This window comes from Phoxinus phoxinus (assembly GCF_949152265.1).
Source record: "Phoxinus phoxinus genome assembly, chromosome: 14".
NCBI classification, from domain to species: domain Eukaryota; kingdom Metazoa; phylum Chordata; class Actinopteri; order Cypriniformes; family Leuciscidae; genus Phoxinus; species Phoxinus phoxinus.
Window position 1 is genome coordinate 9,212,721 of NC_136889.1, and position 27,573 is coordinate 9,240,293.

General features: G+C 36.7%; 1 protein-coding gene across 20 annotated transcripts; it reads right to left on the reverse strand.

Annotated features, from left to right (window-relative positions):
• Positions 1-2,742: 2,742 nt before the first annotated feature.
• letm1 (leucine zipper-EF-hand containing transmembrane protein 1) lies at positions 2,743-27,222 on the reverse strand. Of its 20 annotated transcripts, none has more exons than XM_079635431.1 (16): positions 26,528-26,809; positions 18,557-18,614; positions 17,500-17,977; positions 12,779-12,922; positions 12,507-12,644; positions 12,100-12,303; positions 10,609-10,728; positions 10,390-10,521; positions 10,102-10,272; positions 9,895-10,020; positions 8,862-8,894; positions 7,354-7,488; positions 7,074-7,264; positions 6,823-6,855; positions 5,669-5,825; positions 2,743-5,553 (listed from the first exon to the last, which is right to left on the reverse strand). In XM_079635431.1, the coding sequence occupies exons 1-16, from the start codon at positions 26,604-26,606 to the stop codon at positions 5,401-5,403; spliced, it is 2,352 nt and encodes a 783-aa protein (XP_079491557.1). In that variant the 5' UTR covers positions 26,607-26,809; the 3' UTR covers positions 2,743-5,400. The 20 variants fall into 20 exon arrangements, with proteins under 20 accessions (XP_079491557.1, XP_079491565.1, XP_079491560.1 ...); XM_079635439.1 differs by having other exon boundaries at positions 10,123-10,272; positions 26,528-26,804; XM_079635434.1 differs by having other exon boundaries at positions 10,123-10,272; positions 17,500-17,980; positions 26,528-26,804.
• Between the last annotated feature and the right edge of the window lie 351 nt (positions 27,223-27,573).

Below are 27,573 nucleotides of genomic sequence, written 5' to 3' on the forward strand. Positions count from 1 at the left end.
AAGGTAATCGTGAATAAGTCACAGTTCGAGATATAGCCACAATTACACTTTTTTTTTTTTTACTCTGACGTGGAAACAGGCTTCCAATAATGGAAGCATGTACATTTATGTATGTGCACAATAAAAATTCATTATCGATCAATTTATTAGCAAAAAACTACTCATCTGTACCCCATCCCAAGAACTTTTCAACAAAATGTCATTGCACCAAAGTACATTCAACAGTCATCAATCAGGAAAGCAATGTGAAAGTGCTATACTGCCATTCAATACAGTGCATGAGTATTACAGAGCTAGTGATACAGCATGATGAGAGATCTCTGACTGATGTAAACTCTTCATATACTCTCAAACATTCTGTGGTCTAAATATATGAACAAAAGAAAAGCAAGCAAACAACATTTGTTTGGAGAAAATTTAGGAGACAAGTCCAATTTACAGAAATCCCTGCATCATATGGCATCTAACAGACATTAATCAGGTTAGCAACATATTTCATTTTTGACAGGCCGCGGAAATGAGGAAATGAGGCCTGGTGCCGCACGGTATAGAAATACAGTGCGTTCAATTAATTATACTGTTGTTTAACAACATGCCAATTGTTCAGCTGACGAAACATCTTTCCAGAAAGAAAAAAAAACTTTCAATAGACAAAAACTCCATTAAACAGTTTTGAAAGTTATGTAATCTATGACCTTTATACAGTACGTGCAAAGACTGTAAGTCTATCCCTCAAAGCCATATTTTTATACTGGTTAAATTCAATATGGCTAACCTGACAAAGGTTTATGGAATTGACTAAATTAATGACTAAACCCAAACAGGTTTTTTTCCAAGGGTCTCAAATGGTAACCCCGCCTCCTAACGGTTCTGATTGGTCCGATTCTTTTGTTTATAAGACCTTATTTAAAAATGTGAGTTCTGTCAGGAAGTAGACTTTTTTTTTTTTTTTTTGTAAAAAGACATCACTTACAGTAGCTTTAAATTAAGTGCATTACTGTTATTTATTTTTGCGAAATGTGATCAACAAAGTGCTACAATATAAGAATCTGCTTAACACAGATAATTGTACTGAGAATAAATAATTACATAAGACAATAGTGTGTTGTAGATTAGGGTCTTTAGAGAATTGAAGCATGTTCTCCATGTCTGCTCACATGTTTTATGTGTAAAAAAAAAAATAGGGAGATAGAGTCCCTTGCCTATTGACCTTGACATAAAGCATGCGCCATTTAATGTTTTTAGATTGTTCTCAGCACTCATGTCTATTAAGTGACTCCAAGCAACATACAATACATACATTATATGTAATCTTTCACCACGCAACACCTAAAATATAAACTTGGCCGGGCAGAGAAGCGCTGTTGAACTTTAGGTGTCATTACAACCAAGAAGCCTTCTTATAAACAGAGCAGTGTCCTCTTACCAGCCGACATGATTTACTGTGACTCTCCCTCCAGTTATTCAGCCCACTTCAAGTCCTCACAGGTTATTATTGTAGACGCCATAATTTCACGTCTTTTTTTAGTGATGTCAGCGTTAAAGACACTTATGAAATGCTGACTGTTGTTAGTCTCTTTTCTGCAGTGCTTGTTTTATCAACCAACACTAATTGTTACCGTTGTGATCGTCTCTTGTCAGTTGTCATGATCTACTACTCATATGAATATAATATTCTGAACTGGTGCAAGGACAATACAATCTGCATTCATTTGGGGTTGACTTAATGAATAATATGTCATACATTGCAAACAGGAACATGTTGACATGGCTGCGATTACCTTCATTGTCTAAGACTATAGCACCACCATGTGGTCTGGCAAATATTGCTGTTCTTCAAACATAAAATGAATATGAATGGGAAATGTATTAATTTAATAACCTCAATACTTTATCATACCCCAAGATATGCATCTATAAAGTGGGAATTAAAACCTTAGACCAGGTTCATCTTATAAATAACAGTCCAGTTATGAAGTAAACTCAAAAGTACTGTTGCATTATAAGAGAAGGTCAAGAGTGAGCATTTTCAAAAATAATTATAATCATAAAATAATAATAATAATTTATATTGTGGACCAAAAGGACACTTTGATTTCAAGGCTAAATAAATGAGGATAAAGTCATGCTTTAAATTGAAATCGGGATAATTAAAATTTGTAAAGTGCTCCAAATCATTTCCCGCATCCTCAAATGGAAAAAGGCATCTCAATTTCTTTATCAGAAAAACAGGGAATGTGCATGCATTAGAATTCAATTCAATTCAATTTTAAATGTTATCTTTAAACATATCCTTTTTTATAAAAAATATATCCTGGAAAAGAGCCGTTAAAGCACAGGACAGTTAAACTGGACTTCTATGCCATTTCATCTCAGATATTATTCTATCTCAATTTAAGTGTTTCTCCTACAGTCCTGTATCGTCCCATTTTCACATAAGCGGGAGCTTAACTTTGAACTTGAACAGAAGTTGTTCAAATAGATGTTTCTGACAGCTTTTTATATATATATATATATATATATATATACACATACTTGAATTTACAAGTCATATTAAATATTGTATTGCTGCAGAGAAGATAGATGCTGCCAGTGATACAAAACAGAATAATGCAACAGGGGAGTGAAAAGGCATCAGGCGTCAAAGCATATCAAAGCAAAGCATTAAATAATATAAAACAAGACAAAAAATATATATGAAACATGAAATGCATGAGTCAAAAATAAAAGGGGAAAATAGCATTCAATTTAGAGATCAGTTTGATTTTATTTGACTTTGGAACCACTTGTATGTAAATAATATATTTACATCGGCAGTATGAACAAATTTCTTATTTTGCGTCATACTGACTTTCAAAAACCTTTTTGCACATATCACTCATTTCCACCCATTTTTCTGTCTACAAATTAACTAGCGTAACAGTATTTAGGTTTTAACATTCTAACAAATACAGAATAGTCAAAAAATAAAAATACTAAGACACAAGGGGAAAATAAATAATAACTTCAATCCATTTAAATTAGCTTAAGCAGTAAATTAGTTTCCAGGGATAATTACATCATATCTTTAATCCATTCAGTCTGTGGTCACTTATGTGCACATGCACCATCTTTTATAAATTAATCTGAGAACAAATTTAAAATCGCAAAACAAAACACAAATCTGCAAGGTATCTTTATACCTTTCTACAAAATTCATCATATATCTACCACTTTAAAAATTCAAGTGTGCAAGTTTCCCCAAAATATCTCTCTATGTGCAAACAGACATTGCATGCATCTTCCTGAGTCTAGATCGACACGCCAAATAGGAAAATTAAAGCTCTGACTATAGTGCAATTACACATTAGCACAAAATACTCGCCAATAAAAACAAAAAACACGACTTTTTCTATCGTACGGTATGATAATACTAATTCATGAATATAGTTAAAGGCCTAAATGCCGTTACTATAATTAAGGGTCCCCCAGGTAAGTTAGGGACAGTTCACCCAAAAAATGAAAATGGTCATAATTTATTCCCTCTCATGTTGTTTTCAACATTTATGAGTTTTTGGAGTCTTATGGAAAAGCAGCAAGATTATTATTTATTTTTTTAAATATCAAATGTTGTGTTCTACAGAATAAAAACTCATACAGGTTAGGAACAACCAAGTTTTCATTTCTGGGTGAACTATCCCTTTAAGGGACACAATGTGAAATAAGCACCTAGACACTCTGTCTGAGACACAGCACAGGAACTGTGTTTTGAGGTTAGACATGCTGGTCTCTCGCCATGACATGTTTAGGGTTAGGATGATGTATTCCCGGCCTTATGTGCCCTGTGAAACTATGCTTCCAGACTCACGCCACCAGTAAGCGTGCGAGTCTCATGCTGATCGACACATTCCAGTAAGTGTAGGTGCTCTGCAAACGAGAACAACTGCTGCCGCTCGCTACATGTAAGGAATAAGCGATCATCCAGGCCACATGACTGGATGGCTGAGCTGTACCCTGATACTGTCTGCACTGACCTCCATCTTTTGCCTTTCATGTTCCAAGGTACTCTTTCACACATACAAACATTCACAAACACTCTTCATCTATCATTAATCCAAGCCAGCTAACAGAGACCCAAGCCAATGCACAGATATTTACTGTTAGCATACAATGCAAATAGTAGCAATGTTAAATATTATTATAGCTATATTATATCTCAATTTATTCCCTTGATTTGATTTTGAAGGATTTTTGAATGCTAAGGCCACGATGTAAATGTGACGCTGAAATCAACCCAAGATAAAAGCTGAATAAACAACGCACATCAAAAACTATGAAACTAACTCTGCTACGGTCTTCAAGTCAGTCCAAAAACTTCTGCCCTGAATAAATCTCAAGTGCTGAAGATATACATCCCAATACGATTTCAGACCTTTGGTGTGTGACATAAAGCTGCAGTGCTTGGTGGCTTGAGTGTGTATGTACAAGTATAAATGAAGCATAACATCTGCAACAAACCTTCTTTGGTTACTGAATAAACATGAGTGAGATATCAATGTCTTCTGAGCAACATTCAACAAGCTCATGGAAATAGATTGTGAACTGAAAAGAAATAAAAATGCAATTAAATCAAACTGAATGAGCAGTGGAATGACGGTGACAGGTGATGTAATGTGCAAAAGAGAGGAAATGACCTCAGATCTCAGGAAATGACATCACTGCCAGGGTGTAAATTTACAGTACTATTAAAGTACTTTTTTTTTTTTTTTTTGCATCTTACAGCTGAAGTGTGCAATTTCTGTGCCACAAAAGTAATGACTGATAACTCCTCCACAAACTCACGCTATTGGTTGTGCTGATGGCATTATGTCCAGCCCAACAAGTCCGCTCAAACAAACAGTTTGTTTTGTGCCAGTAGTGGCGCAGAAATGACTCACTCCAGCTTTAAGAGGGGGCCTTTTCGAGAACAAATAAACAAACATTCTTTCCAAATTCATCTCTGAAAATACGGCGCGTCGCATATGACATTTGAGGCATAAGTAATTAAATAGTTCCACTTTGTACTACTTTGTTGCCCCAATTTAACTAAAGCGAGTGAACGAATCGATAAACCATGGGAACAATTAGTACAACTTTGAAATCATTTACCCATAACAAGGGAACAAATGTTGGGAACTTTTTCTTAATTCATGGCCACAATTTCACTACTACCGTAAATTACTTTTGCCTTTAATAAATACATTTCCCTCAATTCATTGATTATACATTAGTCTTATTTGAACAAAGCAAAGTTTGCTCATATATATGAATGCAGAGCAGAGGTCAGCACTGTGTTTTGCCTCACTCTGAATCTGAACATATTATTAGACCTGAAAAAGCTTCAATAGCTTCAGGATCTCTTCCATTCCCTACACGGCAAGTCTAGTTTTGGAGTTTAGCTGCCTGCTCCTTCTCGGCCTTCTCCTTGGCCTTCTCCTTCTCCACCAACTTCTCCTCCTTCTGCAGCATCACCATGATCTCTGCAACCTGGCTGGTGGAGATATCGATGTCCTCCTTATCGATCAGCTCTACCACCTAACATACACACACACACACCAGATAAATGTCAAAGTCAAACTCAAATGATGAATCAACCAAACAGGAAAAGAAGGAAAATCAATGAGTGCCCAAAGAAGCCCCATCTTGTTACCTTGAGGACATCATCAATGTCTATCTTGCCATCCTTGTTTTCGTCGAGTGCTTCTGCGATGCTGAGCAGCTTGTGTTCAGGAATACTCTGGATCTGCTTCATGACTGTAATTAGCTCGTTGATGCTTATCAGATTCTCCCTGTAGAACGAGAACACACTGCATACAGGAAACGGTTGTTTGATAACACAGCTGGTAAGATGGTGGAGGATGAGTAAGTTCAATGGTCAACCAATCGCATGCCAAGACAGCCGTGCAGGGTTCCCAGGAGAGACGATTTTGAGTGCTTTTGGGGATCGTAATTAGAAATTGATTCTCGAATCTTTAAGAATTTTTCACTAAATCATTCAAGCCTTTTTTGTAGTTTCACAGAGGACTAAAATAAAGGCCTTAAAATAAGTGATCCGTGTTTTACCTGCAGCACTGAGAACAATGAACAAGAGGAAGATTTCAGAGAACAATCCTAATCTCACAGCTGATTAAATGCATAACCAGCAACTAAATAAACAGGACTAGTAAAAAGTAATGACAAGCAAACCGATGATGGATTAAAATATTCAATCAAATGAAATCACACTTTAGACCCCCTAAATTATTTAATATTTGGGTTAAATAGGGATGCTCCGAAATTTCAGCTGCCGAAAATGATCGGCCGATGATGGTATTTTCGGTATTATGTAGTAGTATACTTGTTTCTGTTTGGAATAGCCCTACTGTACTGTAACATTGTGTAGTATAGCTGTGCTGGGCAACCCTGCTAAAATGACGGCACCCTCTTGTTCACTAATGCACTTTTGCTCACATGCTCTGATAATATATAAATGGATAATATCATGGATAATTGGTAAAAAAAAAAAAATCTGTTAAATCTGATTCTGTTGCATAGAACGGAATAAAGAATAATATATTGATATTTATTATTAATATATATAAAGTGTGGATTTTATTTTATTGGCTTGTTTTTTTTACATTAAGTATCATTACAATTATTGATACAAAAAGTAATTTTTGGTTTTCGTCCAAGTGCATCCAGAATTTTCGGTTTTGGACCAGAATTTTCATTTCGGTGCATCCCTAGTGTTAAATCCATATTTTTTAAATTCATTCTTTTGATGAGGAAACGAAACAGAAGGCGAGAGGTCACTCCTGTGCTTACCTTGGCAAGTCACTATGTTTCTCAAAGAACAATCTAAAAAACAACAAAAAATGATTTTTATTTGGACCGGGAACCCTTTTTTTGGTTTGTGTTTACAACCTGTAAGGTCATTCTTCCACCACCATTTTACTGTGTTGATTACAACTTCTCATCATGCATTACTGATGATGTAACGTGGATACTCCCATGCACTCGCACACAGAAACCAAAATCACGAAATTCCATTCGTTCAGCAAATCAAAGTCGCTTACCCAATTGGTGGTGTGGTGCTGCTGTCCATCTGTCCATCTAACACCACCTTGTCCTTCTCCAGCTCAGTGATGATCTTATCCACTCTTCCAATCATGCGGTTGACTCTCTTTGACAGATGTTGACTTGCCTTAGACTCCACCACTTTCTCCTGTCCCGTCTTGGATAGCTCTCGCTTTATCTCCTCCAGGTCCTGTAGAGAAACACCAGTGGATCACACGTTTGAATGTTTACGACAGAAATGAAAAGTTTGTGAATGATTGTCTCTCTTGGAGGACGCACCTCGCTGTACTCCTGCACATCATCCTTTAGGTCCTCCAGCTCCTCTTTCTCTTTGGTGAGGAGATTCTTCTGCTCCTTCAGTTTGGTGCAGACGTCATTCAGCATGTCAATCTCCTCCTTAGTGATCTCCTCCCCCTGAAAAATGACACACACAGTGTCCATCAACACTCACTCCTGTGAACACACACATTTACATACATGCACAGCAGTGTTGGGGAAACTTTGAATCAGTGATATACTTTTTGGTGCGAGTGAGAGTTAGGTGTAAATGCCAGAAACTGTATAAAGTCTATAACAAATACTTTTAGGGATGAAATGTATATAAAACGGATGGAAATTCTTTGTAACTTTTTTATTTAATTAGCTAAAGCTATTTTTCCAAATAAAATAACTAAATAGTATCATTATCTATTCCAAAACCTTGCTTAAATCACTGTGGGTTCAGCACCCTATGGCCACCAAGCTACGCGGTTAAGCTACCCTTTAAACAAAAAGTTTTATTAAATTATTATTTTATCAACTATTTGGCACTAAACCTATGAGGATTTTGATTAGATGGCATAGCACAAAATATGACATTAAAACATTTATACACAATGAACTGTATAAAAACGTTCTATATAACTGATTTGAATACATGATGATAAACGCAGCATTTCATTTATGATATGAACTGTGCACAAACTGATGAATATCTAAATGATGAATACTCTCACTATCACATATATTCTTACTGTGAACATTTGATTATTTCCTCAGCTCAAGTCAACACAATAACAAAATTGTCAATCTACACTGTTTGGGGTTGGTAAGATCTTTTAGTCTTTAAAACAGTCGTCTAACATTATAAATGTATTTTCCTGTCCCTTTATATGAATAAAAGTACATAAAATAATAATAATTCTTACTGACCCCACATTTTTTAATAGTAGTGTAACTTGTTATTGGAAAAGCAACGCTGGTTTGAAAACATTTGAACTAGAGGTCACACTTTTGAAAAGTGTAGTTAAGTTACTCCCCAACACTGATGCAGAGACATAAAGTGGTTTCTCTTTTATAAGAGGATCAGTCAGAGGAAAGGAAGGTCTTCCATTCAGCAACAGTGATTACAGAAAGGTCACTAAAACCAACTGAAACACATCGTAACCATTAGGATTTGGTTTGTAACCATACAAACAACCATTAGGATTGACTGCATCTTACATATTCACTGTCCTACAGGCTCACACATACTCATAAAGGAACAGAGAATTGGAGTGAAGTGGAAAGGAGGACGCAGGCATAACCACACAAGACTTCTGCTCTTTCCAATCACTGTATTCACGCAACATTATGTGCATTTGATTCAGTCATTTTTGTGCCTGTTATGCTGTAAATAACAAGCATTACAAGAGTCTAAGCCTAACCCTAAACCAACAGTTCAGATTATTAAAGCCCACAGTAAAGTGACTAGGAGAGCAGAGCATCAGTGTGGTGGTCTCCAGATGGGGAGCAGTTCAGCATCTAACCTGAATGCGCAGATACCTCTGCCACTGCTCGAACTGGAGAAATAAACACGCAAAATAATACACAACACATAATAACAGAGAAAGAGCCATTCCTGTAACATGACAGCAAACAAACAACAAACACAGTCATAAGTAACACCAGAAGGTATGAAGGACGAATGCAGAGCTTAATATCACCGTCGGAGTTATTGGCATGTAAACTGCAAAGAACTGCATTAAATCCTGCCTTATCTTATTGCTCTTGAAAGTTTAAGTGCATTAGCTGAAATCATTTAATATAAAATATGTGGTTGGTCCTGCTAAACCATTTTTGGTATTGTAGTACAAAAAAGTATATTAGCAGTTTTGGATGTTTCTGTTTTTCCCCATTCAAGCAGAATGGGGCTATATTTGGTATCTTGGTTATAAATAAGTGTATTCCCAAGAAAATAGCTGACTGAAGGAATGGCCAAAAGGGCCATTGAGTGGACTGACTTGCATTAAAAAAGGGTTATAAAAACACTTTATAATAGCTTACATTACTCATATTAGCAAATATTATTTTACAATGCTTAACAGTTCATTAGTAAAAAACACTTCTGTTCAAATGTTTGGGGTCAGTAAGATTGTTTTAATGTTTTGGAAAGAAGTTGATCAAATCAAAAATACAGCCAAAAAAGTAATTGTGAAATTTTCCAATTTAAAATAACTGTTTAAATATTTTGTGGAAACTGGATAAATTTTTTCAGGATTCTTTGATGAATTAAGTTAAAAAGAACAGCATTTGTAACATTTTAAATGACTTTACTGTCCCTTTTGAAAAATAAAATGCATCCTTGCTGAATTTGAATATTATTATATATTTATTTTAAATACTGACCCCCAAATTTTGAACAATAGTGCACATTTACAAAGTTCATCATCACATTGTGTTTTCATGTAAATATTTTAAGTTTTGTTTCTTGTTAATAATGTTTAATAAAAGCTTTATCAACACATCTCCAAAGTTTAAGCAGATTTAAGAGAGGGAACTATCTGTGTGTCATTTTGTTACCTTAATACCCTCCAGCACGGGTGCAGTGTCTCGTAGTGTTTCTGAATGGATGGCCACGTCTACGCTGGAAAGAGAATGTTCTGCATCCACCCGTCGTTTTGCTTCCAACTCCACCATCTCATCCTCCTGGAAACATATATAAACCATACATAAACATTTCAACTATACAACAGGTATCACTGCCAGACTGTAAGTGACTGTAATGACCCGTGCGGCCAGTTCCTTCACTTTCTCTGCAGCATCTGCCAGTCTCTCCAGCTCCCGCTCTCTGTTTTCCTCTCGGATGGCTGCCTCTTCCTGTAGCGTGGCCTCCAGCTTGGTCTTGTTATCCACTTTAGAGAAGTCCATCTCTGCCACCTTCATCTGCGCTTCTTTAGCCTGTAAAAGCACACGCGACCAAACACACTCATTTCACTCATTTTTCATGAACCTACGTTATTTAATGCAATTTTTGTATACACTGTATTGTCCAGCTGTACTGTGTGTATAGTATACCATAATCTCTGGCAGGTTCTGTAGTGTGGTTTTAAGCTGGTCTGCAGGGGACAGTGTGTCTGGCAGGAACATGGCTCGGGACAGCAGCAGCAGAGATGTGGGGATGTGTTGATTGAGATGAAGCTCCAACCACTGTCATGATCAGAAATGTGAAATACATTATGAGAAGACGTATTACTGGGGAGTAATAATAACAGAGGGATGTGGCACATGTGTTACCTGTTTAAGCTGCTCTCGAAGTCTCTCCTCCGTCACACCCAGAGCTCTCATTCCTCTCACACGACATGCTGACTGCAGCTCGTTCACATTCAGACTGTCCACTCCCTCATCTGCTATCAGCTGTCAATCAAACACACACACATGTGCAAAGAAATCAGTTAGGAATAAACTGATATAGACATTCTAGCCAATACGATTGTTGATCATTCTTTTAATTTGCTTTGAACTCTTATACACCAAATACATAATGACACAAAAATTTACTGTAAGTACTTCAACTTTTGAAGTTTCACAAATGTGGCCACTATGAGTAGTTGTTGAAAAAAAATTATGTATACACACTACTGTTTGAATTTTTTTTAAAGAAATGTATACTTTTAAGCAGCAAGGATGCATTAAATTGATCAAAAGACACAGTAAAGACATTTATAATGTAACAAATGATTTTTATTTGAAATAAATGCTTTACTTTTGAACTTTCTATTGATCAAACAATCATGAAAAAGATTGTATCTCAGCAGCACGACTGATTTCAACGTTTATAATAATAGGAAGTGTTTCTTGAGCACTAATCCAGCATATTAGAATGATTTCTGAAGGATCATGTGACTCTGAAGTCTGGAGTAATAATGCTAAAAATTCACATAAAATAAATAAATGTTATCTGGTGCGCCGTGTATTCGGGTTCAAATAAATATGGCTGGGCAAAAAATGCAAGTCTTCCTCTGTGTCGAAATCCTTAGACATATTTGCGTAGATTGATTTTTTTTTACAGTGTGCGTCTCCCTCAGTCTATAAATGAAGCTCGGGCGCACCAGATAACACGTCATCAGCATCACTGTGGAGTCGTGAACGCGGATTGACAACAGACCCGGAAGAGAATACAATGCTGAATAAAGTCTTATTTTGTGTTATTTTTGGACCAAAAAGTATTTTCGATGCTTCAAAAATTTCTAACTAACCCACTGATGTCACATGGACTACTTTGATGATGTTTTTATTACCTTTATGGACATGGACAGTATACCGTACATACATTTTCAATGGAGGGACAGAAAGCCCTCGGACTAAATCTAAAATACAGTATCTTAAACTGTGTTCCGAAGATGAACGGAGGTCTTACGGGCTTAGAACGACATGAGGGTGAGTCATTAATGACATTATTTTCAATTTTGGGTGAACTAACCCTTTAACATGAACAGTATGAACAGTAATTAGGAGTTTATTGAGGCAAAAGTCATAGTTACTAGTTATTAATAACGAGAATTGGACATTGAACTAAATTGAGACCAAAAAATCTTACCAACCTCAAATTTTCACATTAAATATAGTACAGTATAATCTAACACGGGGACCGGACAATTATTTCAATTGATTAGATGATAATTTATTTTAACTAACTGACATACTTTAATTGATATAAATGAACAATGAAAGCGTATCTGACCCATCTTGACACACAACTTTGGCTGAGTAAGGACAGGTTCTAACCTTGTCATCTGCACGAATGGCTCTGAGTTTCATGATAAGCTGGAAGCGCAAGAAATTGTTGGTTCCAATGGACTGCAGCTCCAGCAGCTTGCACAAGGCCACCAGCTGCGGCCGTGTCAGATTATCTAAGGTCAGTTCATCCTCAAACAGCTTAGAGAAACGTATGATCTGCTCATTACTGGGTCTCTCTCCAGAGTCACGGATCTGGGTGGGTATAGGAAAGGGGAAGAGAGGGAGAGTTAGCAGCAAAAGAAGTTCTCATTCATAGCACTTATGAGTATGGTATCGTCTAAGAGCACTTTATAAGAATCACCACATGGGGGCAATACAGAGCTGAGTTTGAATCACATGGAGAAGTAGTGGTTTCTTTTCAGGATGAGATCTGAGCATGCGTGACCATGATCTACCTTCTGAAAGAAAGTGGAGAACTCCTCGGTTACGTTGCCTTTAGCTGCTTTGTTTCTCAGTGCAATCTCCTCAATTGTATCTTGCAAGAACTTGGCCATCTCTAACTTCACTCTCAGCTCCTTTTTCAGTCTTTCCTCCTGCAAAACACACACACACACACAGACACAGCATGAGAGCGAGATATTATATGATGCCACATAGGTGTGGCATAAGAGGCATGACAGAAATACAATTAAGGTTTTATGGATTAAAGCTCAAAAGGTCAGCATACCTTTATGGACTGTGTCTCAAAGGTGGAAGGCAACATGTTTGGAAAAAGCTTCACTGCGATAGGAAGCAGAAACTCCATAAATGGAACGATGATAAAGACCAAAAAGGGCACAAGCCGGAAGACATCTGCACACGTCCTCAGGAACTGCAATTAACACGACACAGCAGTGATGTTAGCAGATGGCTGCTTAAGTGATGAAACGTAATTATTGATCAGTGGTGGTATGCCTAACGTCTAGACCTAATAGAGAAGTAAAAACCCTAATGGTGCTTTTAAAAATAATATTATAGAAATCATTGTGTTAGAATACTTAGTAACAAATGTAAAAAAATCCAACAAAGTCAGGCCATCGGTGCATCCACTCACTCCATCCGTCAAAAACTGACTTCCTGCATCATGGCATATCTAATAGTTAATGAAACGGGTTGAATTTAGAAAATGAGAGGTTAGATAACAAAGGAGCTTCAGCTTTATAAGAGGGGTCCCTGCTCTACTTATTCCACCTGTGTGTCAGCGGCCCTATAGGAAAGAATTTAAACCAGGCAGGCCTGAAAAGAGCCTTTGTGTTTGGCCCATTGACATGTATATCACCACAGACAGAGAGACAGAGAGCATGTGAGGGGGAAGAGAAGAGGAAAACAGGGAGGCCTGGAGTGTGAAATATTCAGGGAAAGAGTGAGTGGAGATGGAGAAAGAGAGTGAGGGCATTCCAAAGGAAGAGGCAGGGAGAGAGCAGGACAGAGGGCTTGGGAAGGGGGTTGATGACTGACATCAAAAGCTAAAGGAGCCCACGCTGTGCGAGGCCGGTTGTGAATAGGCAGGATTAAGGATGAAGCAGGTCAGAAGAATAGCGAGAGTGAGGTGAGACAGATGCTAGCTGAGGCGGAGGCATTAGCATACCTCGCGATTCTAATGTTGACAGAGCTCAAAATATAAAGAAAACTTCAGTAAGCTCTTGATAACAACTAACCATGACTACCTAAACATGAGTATTACACTAGCTGTGGATGTTTTAAGATCAAATTCGGTGGGGAAACTATCTACCAATGCTTTAGGAATGTGATAATGTGATTTTTGCTTGTTTTAAGTAAGTATATTTTCTGAAGAAAATGCAAAAGCTTGATGGTTTAACATTTATAGCCATTTTAATTTTACATTTTTACTGTAAAATAATAATAATAATGGTTTCATAAATACTCATTTTAAATTTTAATTACATTACATATTAACTATACAACAGTAATGTTTTAATTTAGTCGTATTAGCAGTTGTACTAGTAGTAATAATAATACATTCATTTTGCACTGCAATTATTATTATTATAGCCCTACTAACAAGAGGATGCAATATGGAGCTTTAAAAACAACAACAAAAACACTTAACTTATATGTTACAAAGTAGAAGCAATAATAGTGATACTTTCGTTAAAATGGCCCCTTTAAAATTAGCTTGCAGCAAATTATTTCAAAACATTTTCTAGAACACTACAACACTACAAGTGTTATTTCCATCTCTGTAGCTTCATATAACCGTAACCAGAGCGAAACCAAACATAACTCCTCGATAATATTGCCATGGCTATCGAGAAATCATAGGGGTAATGTAATGGATAATGTTGGGCATTAATATCCTAGCAACCCAAAGATAGACCGTTTGTTCGGAGAGAATGAGAGACATTTCCAGTACGTACGTAGTGACTTAGAATGCAATAAAGGCTTCATGCAGTTATAGATAGTCACTGGAGTGTCAATTTACAACAGGCCGAGTCATGAGACCGTCTGAGAATTTGAGGCTGTGTATATTAGCACTGTGTATATTAGCACTGTGCTAACAGAGACGACGTGTAATAAAACATGTGATAGCTACAATCAGCTGTGTGCTAGAAAACTCAAATACAATACAGAAGAGTATCATAATATACTGATTTAGTGCTCAAGAAACATTTATTATTATTATCAATGTTGAAAACAGGTGTGCCGCTTAATACTTTTGTGGAAACTGTGATAATTTTTTTTCGATTATTTGATGAATAGAAGTTAGTATATTGAAATGGTAATCTTTTGTAACATTATAAAAGCCTTTAGGGTCCATTCTGGATCATTTAATCGTTCCTTGCTGAAATAAAATAAATAAATAAATGAAAATGGAACTGGCACCAAACAGACTATGTTGATTTTTTTCTTAAAATGTGAGCTTCTCTGCTAGCAGTGTAAAAAAAAAAAGATCCATGTTGCCATGAATAATACGGTGATCTGAGTAGCTTCTCACTGGCCCAAGTCAAAGTCCTTGTTTATTTTTTCACCTATTTTATTGTTAGCCAGGTTGAAATTTTAAGTTTGATAGCTCAATAAATGTAATAGCAACTAATGAACATAAAGCTAATCACATGGGCCTCAACTAACATCACTTTTACTTCTGCCCTAAGGACAACATATCTCAGGGGGCCATCGCTTTACTGGTGTCAGCTTGGGCTATAGGCCAACTAGTTGCCAAAGTGAGCTGTATTGATCTATCAATCATTGAACTACTCAGAAAGGGAGAGATAAAGGATAGGACGAACATTAATCAGATTGAAGGAGGGCATGATAGAGAGAACCACACCTGTCTTATGTCATTTCTTATGTAATCTTATGTAATTTTCTTATAATAAGTTAAAATAACAAAAGCAAAGCTCTTCTAAATCAGCACCTTACAAGTAACAATTAAACGGACCTGGACGTCTGCAGGCTTATAAAGTGATGGTTGAATTTTTTTGAATGGATGGATGGCTGAAATTTTGGATGGAGTGATGGATGGATGGATGGATGGATAGTTGAATTTTTGGAGAAAATAATATTTTGGATGGATGGATGGTTCACATTTTTAGATGGGTGGTGGAATTCTTTGGATGAATGGTTGCATTTTTGTAATGAATGGATAGGATTAAATATATCTATAAATAAATCTAAATATGATTTAATTATTGTTCAAAAGTTGTTAAATTGGACCCAAAAGGATCATCTTATAGGGATAGTTCATCCAAAAATAAAAATTCTGTCATCATTTACTCACCCATATGTCGTTCCAAAACCATAAGACTTTCATTCATCTTCGGAACACAAATTAAGATATTTTTTATAAAATCTGTCCCTCCATTGACAGCTACGCAACTACTACCACTTTGATGCTTCAAAACGTTCATAAAGAGATTGTTAAACTAATCCATATGAGTGGTTTAGTCCAAATTTTCTGAAGAGACTCAATCGCTTTATATGATGAACAGATTGAAATTAGGTTTTTATTTACATACAAACATTGATCACTGAACATAAACAGAAGCTCAACCAAACCTGCTTGAAGCACGAGAACAAACCTTATTGTTTCTTGCTGAAGCTCAAACGTGCCGCATAACATGAGAATGAACCTCAATGGTTCTTGCACATCAAGTGAACATGCTTGAGCTTTCGTTTACCACAACTGATGCGTGTTGAATAAAAGCCTAAATTAAATCTGTTCAGAGTATTAAGCGATTATGTCGCTTCAGAAAATTTGGGAAAAAACACTAAAATCATATGAATTAGTTTTACAATCTCATCATGAACTTGGAGGTTGCGTAGCTGTCAATGGAAGGACAGAAACCAAAATCTTGCAGGTTTGGAACGACATGAGGGCGAGTAAATGATGACAGAATTTTCTTATGTTTGGTTGAACGAACCCTAAAGGGTTCAGGAATCCCAGAAGTCATGTGAGCTGGTTAGAATGTATTCAGTTTCCACTTGCCTTCTGACTTACAGGGTAATCTCTAATGACTTTTCCCTGAAGACTCAGCAGGGCACTAATTTAAATCATTAAGCTATAGAAGAGATCCAGGCAGGCTTTATAGGACTGGGATTAAACTACGGAAGAATTCTAACCTTCAACTCCAAATCCTACTATATACGACTTAATTACATTACACTGGGTTAAAACCACAGGGCAATGACAGACAAACCAACCATTTAATTTACACCATGAAAAACTACATAAGCACTGACAGGTCAAAGACAGTCTGACAGTTACTCAAGCCCAGGGTGGTACAATATGAGTTTCCTTGTATTTTCTATTAAATAATTATAGACCCAAATTTGAACCCATTCATATGTGTGGAGGAAGTTTCATCGCAAAAACTAGCATTTCGTAAATCATTACTGCAGTTAAGAACCAAAGTGTCTGATGTCTACTTTATAATTACCAAATCTCCAGCACTTGAACACAATCATACTCTCATGAACTCTCTCTTAAGATATTTGAGCAGAGTTCAACTTTGCTGCTACGCAACTTCCAGGAGTCAGGGTACAGTTATTATCTAATACGTATTGGCATGGAGGGAGACTGATTGGGAAGGTGCAATCGTATCAACTCAGTCATCCAAATGGCTATCTTCAGACACTCTAGGACAGGGTTTTCCCACACTTTTTGATGCCAAGGACACCCAAATATAAGGATTTCTTTGTGAAAGACCCTACTCCTAAAATATGAAATGTAAATAGGATTTACTAAAAAGTATTTTGTGTATTTTTTTATTATTTATACAATTTTCACTATTTTGTCTTTCTATGTTTTATTAAAATGTTCTTTATTTCTGTTTTTTCTGAATTACTTTTTTTTTTATTGAAATTTTATTTCTGTGAATTGATGCTTCTAAATTACACACTAGAATCAGTGGCAACCCCTTAAAAAGCCTTATTTAATTTTGTATATACCTGTCTCCTCTCCCGGCGTGACAGAATGTGTCCGTTCAGCACCCTCCAGAGCATCCGCACAGAGATGGTCGTGTCTATCCACAATAAGCGGAATCCGTGATAATAGTGCTTCACTTCGTCAATCACGCGTTGACGTATTGTCCGTCGCACAGGTTCTGCATCCACTGTCGGACTGTACACCGGTCCTCCCTCTTCAAGCTTTTTATTGCGATCTTTCAGTGTACGCAAAGAACGCTCTACCTTTGAATCATCGTGGAGACGGCCTGTAGTATGTACCCACCGGACTGGGGTATTCTGTGGCCAGGCTAGCCTCCTGGGATATGTGGAGTGGGTGTGCACAGGCAGAGCAGGGCCAGGTACGAAGACGGCGCAGTAAAGGCGAGGTGACCTGGACAAGCGCTGCTTAAGTGCTGATGAATTGTCAAGGTACAGGACAGATGAGGCATGAGGCCACATGCTGCCTCCAAGAACACCATGGCTGCTGAAAAAAGACATTCATCAGTCTATACAATCTTTCAATAAAGACCCAATTAGACAGAATCAAAAAGAAAACAGTACAATATATTGATTATATAAAAGAGTTCAATAAACAATAAGTTAACATTTTAAAGTTACTGTTTATGGTATTAGTTCTGTTTTTACTTTATTTGGTCAATTAAATTTCTAAATGATACTCTTTTATGTCTCCTAGAAACACAAAGCAATGCTTCGCTACTGAATGAATCCACATTTCGAACAAATCAGTTTATTGAATGATTCAATGAATCAGCCATTTGAACTAATCGTTTGAATTATTCAATAAACTGATTTTAATTTTTTTTCATTACATAATGAAATTATTTTTTTAATTACATGTTTAATTTAAATATTTAATTATTTTCATCTTTTTTATTCATTATGACCCCCCCTAAAAAAATCTAAATCTAAAAACATGCTTTTTATTCAAAGGGGTAATCAACCCGTTGTATGTAAGAATTGAACTTTATGTATTTCTTTACAAATAGATCAGGACAAGATTTTGCATTATGTGATTGACCCAAAGTTCAGTTCCATTTACCTGTTTGTGGCTAACCGCAGTGCAGTGCAGTTAAAGCATACGCCTTCTGATAACTTTCCTGAAAGAGAGCCAGAGACAAGAAAAAACATCAGATATTATAAATATATCACACAGTACACATATGAGACTAGACTACTATAGCCTAAATAAGGATGGACCCACAAAGTAATGTTACATACTGTAGCTCCAAGAACACCATGCCCAAACATCTAAAGGTACAAACCAGTGTCCAAAGCTTGCTCTTGTAATGTATATGGGTGTTTATACATGGTAAGATGATATGATAACATAAGAGGGTCAAAAAGAGTACAAGAGGCTACATGCCAGCACAGGATCATGGAAAAGGACAGAGTAAATACTTGGTCTTATGCCACTTCTGCAAGTGCAAGCAGAGCCAGGGAAAAAAATTTCACCTCTGCCAATCGAAAGGACACACAAATAAAGGTGTGTAAGGAGGCACATGCAAAATACTTTCAACTTTACATCAACAAACCTTAATCGAGGTTTTCAAAGTTTTTAATTCCAGGAACCAATAAACTTGAGATTTCAATATATTTTCTTAATATTTAAGAAAATGTTATAAAGACAACAAAATTGCATTTAAGTGCTTCCGAAATGTAATAACTGGCATTGTACTAAAGCAAATTATCGTTGAAAAACATTAACTTTTTTATAAAGTTAAGAGTGTAGCCTATCTGTAATCTATGAACACGTTTTTTTGTTTACAAAAAATATATGCATATTTGTGGTTTATCCTCACTGTTAAAAACTACATCTTTAGACAGATTAAAAAAAAAACTGCAATAGGGTATATGTCGAACGTCGCATAACGAAACCGGAAAACAGAACGCATCGCTTCCGGTTCAGGTCTTTTGTATGTGCTTCATGCATTTTTTTACTGTTTTACTCAAGATAACTTAAAAGGAGCGAGCAAAGATGATCATAACCAATGTCCCTCGCATGTGAAGATCGATATTTAAAAGTAAAAAAAAAAAAAAATCTTCACACTAATGTTAAGATATTTAAATAGAATAAAACGCCAATAACAAAGTGAGATAGGTAGGTTAGTTGATTACCTTAAAATTCCATAGATATCGGCGTCAGTTCATACGGCTGTTAACACTTTCTATGACAAGCGGATACGATGAGACCAGGTTTCCGGTTTCGTCATGCGACGTTCGACATATACCCTATTGATCAATTAATCAGTTTAAAAAAAAAGCTGAATTCAATTTATTTTTAAATATCTAAAAGATCTCAAATTCAATCTTAACACACATTAGCTATCACTTGGTCTTGCTGTTAAGTTTTAAGAGCACCAGCATATGCTTGAATATGACTCATTAAAAATTATTTTATCCAGGTATTGAAAACACCATCTCAATACAGGTTACACATCAGGATACAGACCTCACACAACAACACTGCATTTGCTACAGTGAAGAGTTTATATAGCTCAAATTCTTTTCCTTGGATGGATGATTATGTTATACAACAGTTAAAGGGGGGGTAAAATACTTAGTTTCAGTCAATCTCATGTTAATCTTGAGTACCTATAGAGTAATAGTGCGTCCTTAATATCTCCAAAAAGTCTTTAGTTTCATCATATTTATAAAATAAAAATACAGCTTTCCGATTCTATCCGGAAAAAGCCGAGGTGAAAAAGCTTGATTCTGGGCGTGGGCGGAGCTATAGAGTCAAGCGGGAGCATCCACAACATACAAACTGCATCCACTGTTCCAGTAACACTGGGTTCTTTGGGAAGCTGAACAAGGTAAACTTTCCCTCACATCCCAAAACACACTTTTTTGGAGACATTCTTGACATCAACCATTCCTATTTAGCGCTGCTGATGATGATTTCCGGTAGTAGCGCGTCGATGAGCGCGGTCTTTCTCTCCTCTGGTCGACGTGTGCGTGAACGCGCTTTTCCGAGAGCAATGCTCATATAAGGAGTTCCACTCTGGTCTACGTCATTAGATCTACGATAGAAAAAAAACAGCCGAAACGTGTTGCAACCCGGAAGTACGATTTTCAGCACAGAAATTCTCTGTTATTCGTTCAAAATAACTTTTCAAACTTTCGCCATTATTAGCATGAGAATCCATCTCTTTAACACTGTAAACAACTCTGAATACATGAAACACCATTGTACCCCCCCTTTAAATAAGATGTCACACAATCAGCTGTTCAAATAGCATTTCACAGGTAATGACCTTCACAAGCACACTCGACATCTGTGACAAACTCGGATACCTGAGGATGACCTGAGCAGATATAACGTAATGTCTAACTCAAGATAAAGTTAGTAACAGCTCTTCAGCAGGAGAAAAGAGGGTAAAGTCTGAATATCCAATATGAGGAAGAAACCACCGAACTTGAAGTGAAGGGAATTGCATTGTGGAAGTGGATTGCTAGAAACTAGTACCAAATCCATATGCAAAAGTGCTAAAAGTGCTATATTTTTTGTTGATAGTTAAATCTATAATAATCAAATATCTGATTATTTAACCCACTGTTCCTTTTTCACAAACCCAGCATTTTCTGTTGAAAGCATGTGTTCACCTGAGAAACAAAGTAGAATATGACTCTCCAATATCAAAACTTGGATGTGCCAAGATGAGCCATCAGATCAAGATAGAAGATTTCAACCTAATCAACTTTTACTATACCAAGAAATCAGAATTAAATATGTCTATTCAAAGACCTAAACCAGATAAAGTGTCATTATCATAAAACACCTTATCCTATCCCATTTTAAAAGCAGAGATATTGGGTTGAGTTTTTCGAACAGTTTCAGCCAGGTGTGTTGCGCTAGGTTTGATATGAGTGATGCAAAACGGCATTAGTTCTTGGATGTCTCCAAGAGTCATGTGCAAAGTTCAAATATGTGGAAGTTCCAATGATATTTGATATTGATAGATTTGACATTCTTGGATGAGCCTCTTTAAAAACCTTTTGGATACACCTCTTTAAAAAGGAAAAGTGAAGGAGTGGACTATAACTGCAGGATGTCCTTCTACTTACTGTAAATATAGCTTCAGGAAACTCCTTTATCTGGAGTAAGCCAGTAAAGCTATTCTCACCCTATCCCACACATGGACATAAGCATACATTTCCCTTTCCCTGAAATACAGCAATTTATCAAATCTGACTTCCCCTGAACCATTTCCCTCATGCAATCTCTACTACATATACTTAACAGTCTCATGATTCTCTGACTTGCCCAATCAGAGACAAAGGAGAAGGCCAGACTCCATAATTAATCCATTCTCATCCCACTAACCTTTAGTACTATGGCATAGGACTTTTGTTCCAATGCCCCGGTGAAGCCTAATCTCTGTCTTGCTTACCATAATGTTTGTTGCACATGTAAGACCCTTGGCCAAGTTCCCCCGGTGCAACCTAATCCTATTGAAGCCAGGATGTTCACATTGAAAGAATAAATGCTTTCGGTCTACTTTCTCTCTCTATATTTAGCTCTATAGGATTTCTAGCCTCACATCTCAAGGTCAGTCAACTTCTGGCTGAAGGCCTGAGATCTCGATCTGCTCGTAAGTTCTCTGAACAGTGTGTTCTACTTCTTAAATATGAAGGTTTCAAAACAGAGATTTCACAGTGAGGCCATAAAAGAACAGTTCTTAAAAAAAAAGTGTCTTAAAGTGAAGAACATTAATAATCTAAAGAACACTTTTTCCACTATAAATAACCTTTTGTGCAAAAGTTTCCACTAATGATTAAAGTTATTTATGGAACCATAGATGCTATAAAGAATCTTTATTTAGAAGAGTATAGAATAGAACAGAATAGAATACAGTCAAAGAATCAAGGGACTGTAGCTGTACATTTTAAATCAAACACGGTCTGCATATAATGATGACATGTTGAAGGAACCTGAACTTGGAGAGCTGTAAAGGATCATGGGTGTTGACTAAGTTCCTTTAAGGGTGGAGAGACTGAGAGAGAAAAAAACGAACAACTTTGTGGTCACAAATCTTCCTTTCTGTTATAGGTATTAGAAACTACACAAGCGCAGCAGATCCAGGGTGTGTCGATTGAGTTGGAAAGAGTCGTCATATAAGGTTGGGTCTACAAAATGCTTCAAATATTCAGGTATGTCTTTTAAGTAACAGATTGGCTGAACTTATGGATAGGAGTAGTCGATTTAAATGTACAGGGTGTAGTTAATGTCAAAATGCTTTCTATATCCTAGCTTAATGTGTAAAGTCAGCTACAATAAGCAATTCATTGTAAATGCCATGATATGACTTAATCACTCTGGAGCCACAGAAAAATTACATCTTCACATGCTCAACCCTTTACTAGTGGTGCCAACAGGCAACCAAATATTTATAAACTAACTAACATTATTAAATACTTCTATTGCCAAACTTTTTGCAGGGCTCAGGGGGCTGTCTATCCATTATGAAACCACCCCACTGATAGAGTCTGATTCCGTCAGAATTCAGGGCTGTCGTTTGGTGAGAAGGTCTTATCAGAAGCAGCAGTCCCTTTGAGAGTGTGATAAAACAGCTAGAGTAGAGATACCAAGTCCTACAGATATACTTCATTTATGTCTGGGAACAGTCAAGTGCATAATCATAATCTCTATGCGAATGAACAAACAGTGATGGTTGTTTCACTGCATTGATTCCCTGAACCTATATATAATAGGACAGTCAACTCATTCAAAAGAAGCGCACAAACTCTGCAGACTCCTGTTCGCATCAGGTGTCCCTCTCTCTCGTGTTTGTTGAGTGTGACAAGTCACAGTCTGTGCTGGTACATTTAACCAGCTTGGTAGAAGCCTGAGGATTGAGCTAGTGTCCTGATAAGAAAACCCCATCTCTGGCAAAAGACAATGTAGGTTAAGACTTCATTGCAAAATGTATCTCTGAGTTAAGTCTTCTTTGACTGTTAACATTGATGCAACGTGAACAAAATATTCAAACTTTTCAGCCAATTTGAATAATTTTTATTTCGTTCCTAATCAGTGTTCTCGTGTCGTGCTTATTGGCAGTTTCAGTTTTTTTTTAGGTTTTTTTATGATAATCATTATCAATCCATCAAAAGGCTCAATGTAATGAAAGCTATTCAGCATTCGTTTACCTAACAATGCACATCCAGATCAGACCTCTACTTTATTGGCTGTCATGCAAAGCTGTGGTTAATCATTTGTCAGACCACCACACTGCTGCAGGATAGCTAATACAAAAAGTCCACACATGGGAGTTACTGGGGTTTCTCAGGAAGCACTTCAAGTATATTTTGAAATCAATTACAGATTGTGGCAGCAACACTGTGGTTGGGAAAATAAGCAAAAGAGCATTAGCTTTATTTAATTTAGACAAGGTATAATTCTAAAGCCACTTGTTTTCGCTGCAAGGTTTAGAGATTTGTGGTTTTATTGCCATTTAATTGTACTGTATAATTTTAATTTCCATCATTTATTTAAAGAAAACTGTGAACAGTATGACAGAATTTTACAATTAAATCTAAATTAGATGCATACATTTATCAAGGTTTCATTAAACATTTATTTTATATGCTTTGTAATTCATAATGATTAAAATGATTATTATTTGGCTATATCGAGACAAATGCCTAATCAGGGAAATTACAAATTATGGATTATGAAACCTGAAGTGTTACAAGACAAAAAGTTTTGCAATTGGGTTCAACCACATAAAAAAACAGATTGTATTCTTCCGTCTCTGTGGAAAGAAAAACAGCATTATTTCCCTGAAACTAGTGATGGTTTCTTTGTGTTTGTCTGTCTAATGGCAGTTCATATTTATTTTACATTTTGCCAAATTGGTGGAGAATATCTCATTATGCTTTTATATGATCTGATAACGCCCCACTGATGGTTAGGTTTAGGAGTGGACCTTTTTTTTTCTAAACATTTTTCGTTTTAATTCGAAATCACATCGTACAAATTCATAACAATAATTATCGTTTTCTCATGAGACCGTGTTGGGTAGGGTGACTCTATAGCCCCTTTCACATACAGTTTTTACAGGTAAATTACTAATAAATTATCATTTAGAAATCATAAGTGAACAGGACCTTTTCAAAAATGCAGGTAAACCTGTTCTGGCCATTTTCTTGAACGAAAGAGAAGTTGTAACATTACCAGTTAATTACCCGTATAATGCTGTGAGTGAACTAAGAATAGAATCACAGGTATGAGTGTGTACGAGGTCAGAACGCGCTAACATAAGAAGTTTGCTTTGGGCCAATCATAAAGCTCTGTCTGAGCTGTTTACAGTAAGCTTTACTGCTATTAATTGTTTCATTCGTCTTGGATCCGAGACCCTGCCTTCTTTTCAATTCATCAGCACAGTTATGTGTGTTATGAGAAAAACACATTCTGTATGATCATCCTCTTCCGCCTGTCACTAAAAAGCACAAAAACAATGTTGTCAAATTGAACAAATAGTGAAAGCAAAGGACTTCTCATCCAAGTGGATGAAGAAAACAACACAGCATTTAAAGGTAATTTGAAAGAATTGACATCTAAGAAGAGTTTACCGGTATTTTGGTAGGTACTGATATGTGAATGGTAACTTACCCATAAAAAGATGTTGCTTGTGAACAGCACATTTGTGTATTTATTGATAAAAGTAAATATGGTAGTTCTATAGTAATTTACAGTGTTTAATGTGTGAAAGGGGCATATAACTCACTAATATGATATTATCACATTGTTATTATGCCTGGTCCACTGAATGAATCTTTATGTGAACAGAATGAATTCAAAAGATTGAATCAAAATATTCCCACCAATATTAGTAACCATTGACCAGTGCAATCAATGTATAGGCCTAAGACAGTATTGTCAAGCTAATGGACAGATGTCATTATATTGTTTATATGAAAGCTGCTTTACTAAGGAAGCAGTCATTGCAGTCTGCGCCAAACGGAAAAGCAGTCTGTCCTCAAATAACCTCCAGGAGGCCACACAACAAGGCTACAAGCTCCTGTTCTCCAGTAGCCTGAGCAAAATATATGGCTCTAAAATGATATACAACCGCATTATACACATAAATGGCAACGATATAAAACACGTTTATAAGCATTAAATTCTATTTCTTCTTTCTGTTGATCGCATTGACGTTCTCAGACAGGAGCGCCCGACAGGCTAACTTACACCTGCAAATAACATACCGATGTTCATTACTATAATTCAGTGTCTGGCTGAAAAAAGGCGCTTCATAATATAACCAAACTCGAACGTTTCTTCAATAGTGTGGAAACGACTCGAGTGTAACCATAACAATGAGCAGACAAACCAAGCACCGGTCAACAACGGCTGCAGTACTGTTATTTTCCAGAAATGACTTACAGTAACAGAGCATGAACACACAAAAGCGCAAGCACGTGTGACACAGACACATACGCAATAGGTTACAGTGAGCCACCATTATCTGTGCCTGTACAACAACCAGTATAACGTTAGCCTACTGGACGCATCCCATGAAAACGTTTAAGTAGGAGGGTTCTCGGTGATTATGACTGCTTCAATCTGTGAGGCTAGTTTAGCTGGTTAGCTAATCACTTAAGCCTCTCACTTCACCAGTCGTTCAATAATCTTACGTGCCAGGTTTGAAAGCTAAGTGGCTAGGTCATGAACTTTCTGACTTCAGTGTTAAGATGGAAATCTTTGGAATTGAAATACATGATATTTGCAGTGTACATGAAATAGCTGAAAATATACGGAATGAATAACAGTAAATAAATCAGGAGAATGTTAGTTACGAGGCCTATATAAATAAAACGAACTGGTTAACGTTACTGTCTGTACGCCTGAATCATATCTGCGTGACGCACATTGACAGTTCATAAGGCTCGCTGCGATTTTCAAAATAAAAAGGCAGATATAATTACAATTATCCATTCAAATCGTGTTCAAAACAATAACATGAACCACATATTGATCGCTCTCCTGTATTAAAAAAAACTGTATTACCTTTTCTGAATTCGTTCTTTAACGACCTAGATGTTTTCATCAACGGAGTCCGAGACCTGGTGAGCAAAATCGATGCCATTCTGTTCCCGTCTGTATGGATGAAAAAGCGCTGAGTGGACGTACAGAGATAATATGATGACGGCTTATGAACTATCCACAGAAGTCATAGTCCCAAGCCCTTGGCTCATGTCCTTGTGCACTCCTCGGTGATTCAAGCGATGAGTTTGCAAGCGCTCGGCATTTGCTTCCGTGTTCCTGTGGCTCGAGCTCGGCCAGCAGGGGGCGTGTTGCAGTTGCTGTCTCTATGAAGGTGGTGACAGGACTGGCCGAGAAGAAACGATGAAGCGAGCGTGGACGTCACAGCTATACGCCTGGAAGAAATTGATTCATAAAACAAAAAATGAAATGACCAACAATGCATGTTGTTTAGAGTTCAGATATCTGTAAAAAGCTACGTTTGGGAAATTCTGTAGCTTTATATTAATCATAACTGTTAAGCACAGCCAATGAGCCACATGTGTACAAGGAATGCGGCTTGTTTCAATAATAATACTATACAGATTTTTTTTACAAACAAAAACGCTTGCTAAATATTGATGAACAGAAATAGGTATATATACTGCTTTTTGAAGCGACCGTCGTTTTAATGGTTTGTGAACCCTGGCCAATGAGGTCCATATGATACGGGCCTTGGCGCCACTGTTGCCAGATCTCACTAGAAAAATAAGAAAATAGTCTGATAAAATACGCTCCAAATACATGACTAACCTAATTAAAATGAGTATGAATAAACTTTTTTTTGTTAATTTCAAAGCGAACCATTGTGTGCTTCATTATTTTATTGTAGCATAAATGTACATAAAACATTGCATTTGCTGTTATGCAAGTGTCTTCTTGTCCACTATTCTATATTTAAAAAATCAATTCAGTGTTTCAAATACAACACAGGCCTACTATTTTACGTGCTGTTACTTTACGTGCAGGCGCCAAGCACTACCAACTCACAAACCCGCAAGTGTCTAGATTTGACAAATCAACAAGAAAAA

Excerpts from the sequence above, each read along its gene's own strand:
- letm1 (XM_079635420.1), bottom strand. The coding sequence starts at position 26,606 with ATGGCATCGATTTTGCTCACCAGGTCTCGGACTCCGTTGATGAAAACA. Across the intron at positions 8,895-9,894 it reads CCGTGCTGGAGGGTATTAAG|TTCGAGCAGTGGCAGAGGTA; the intron begins GTAACAAAATGA and ends TTATTTCTCCAG. Across the intron at positions 5,554-5,668 it reads ACATTGATGATGTCCTCAAG|GTGGTAGAGCTGATCGATAA; the intron begins GTAACAAGATGG and ends TGTGTATGTTAG.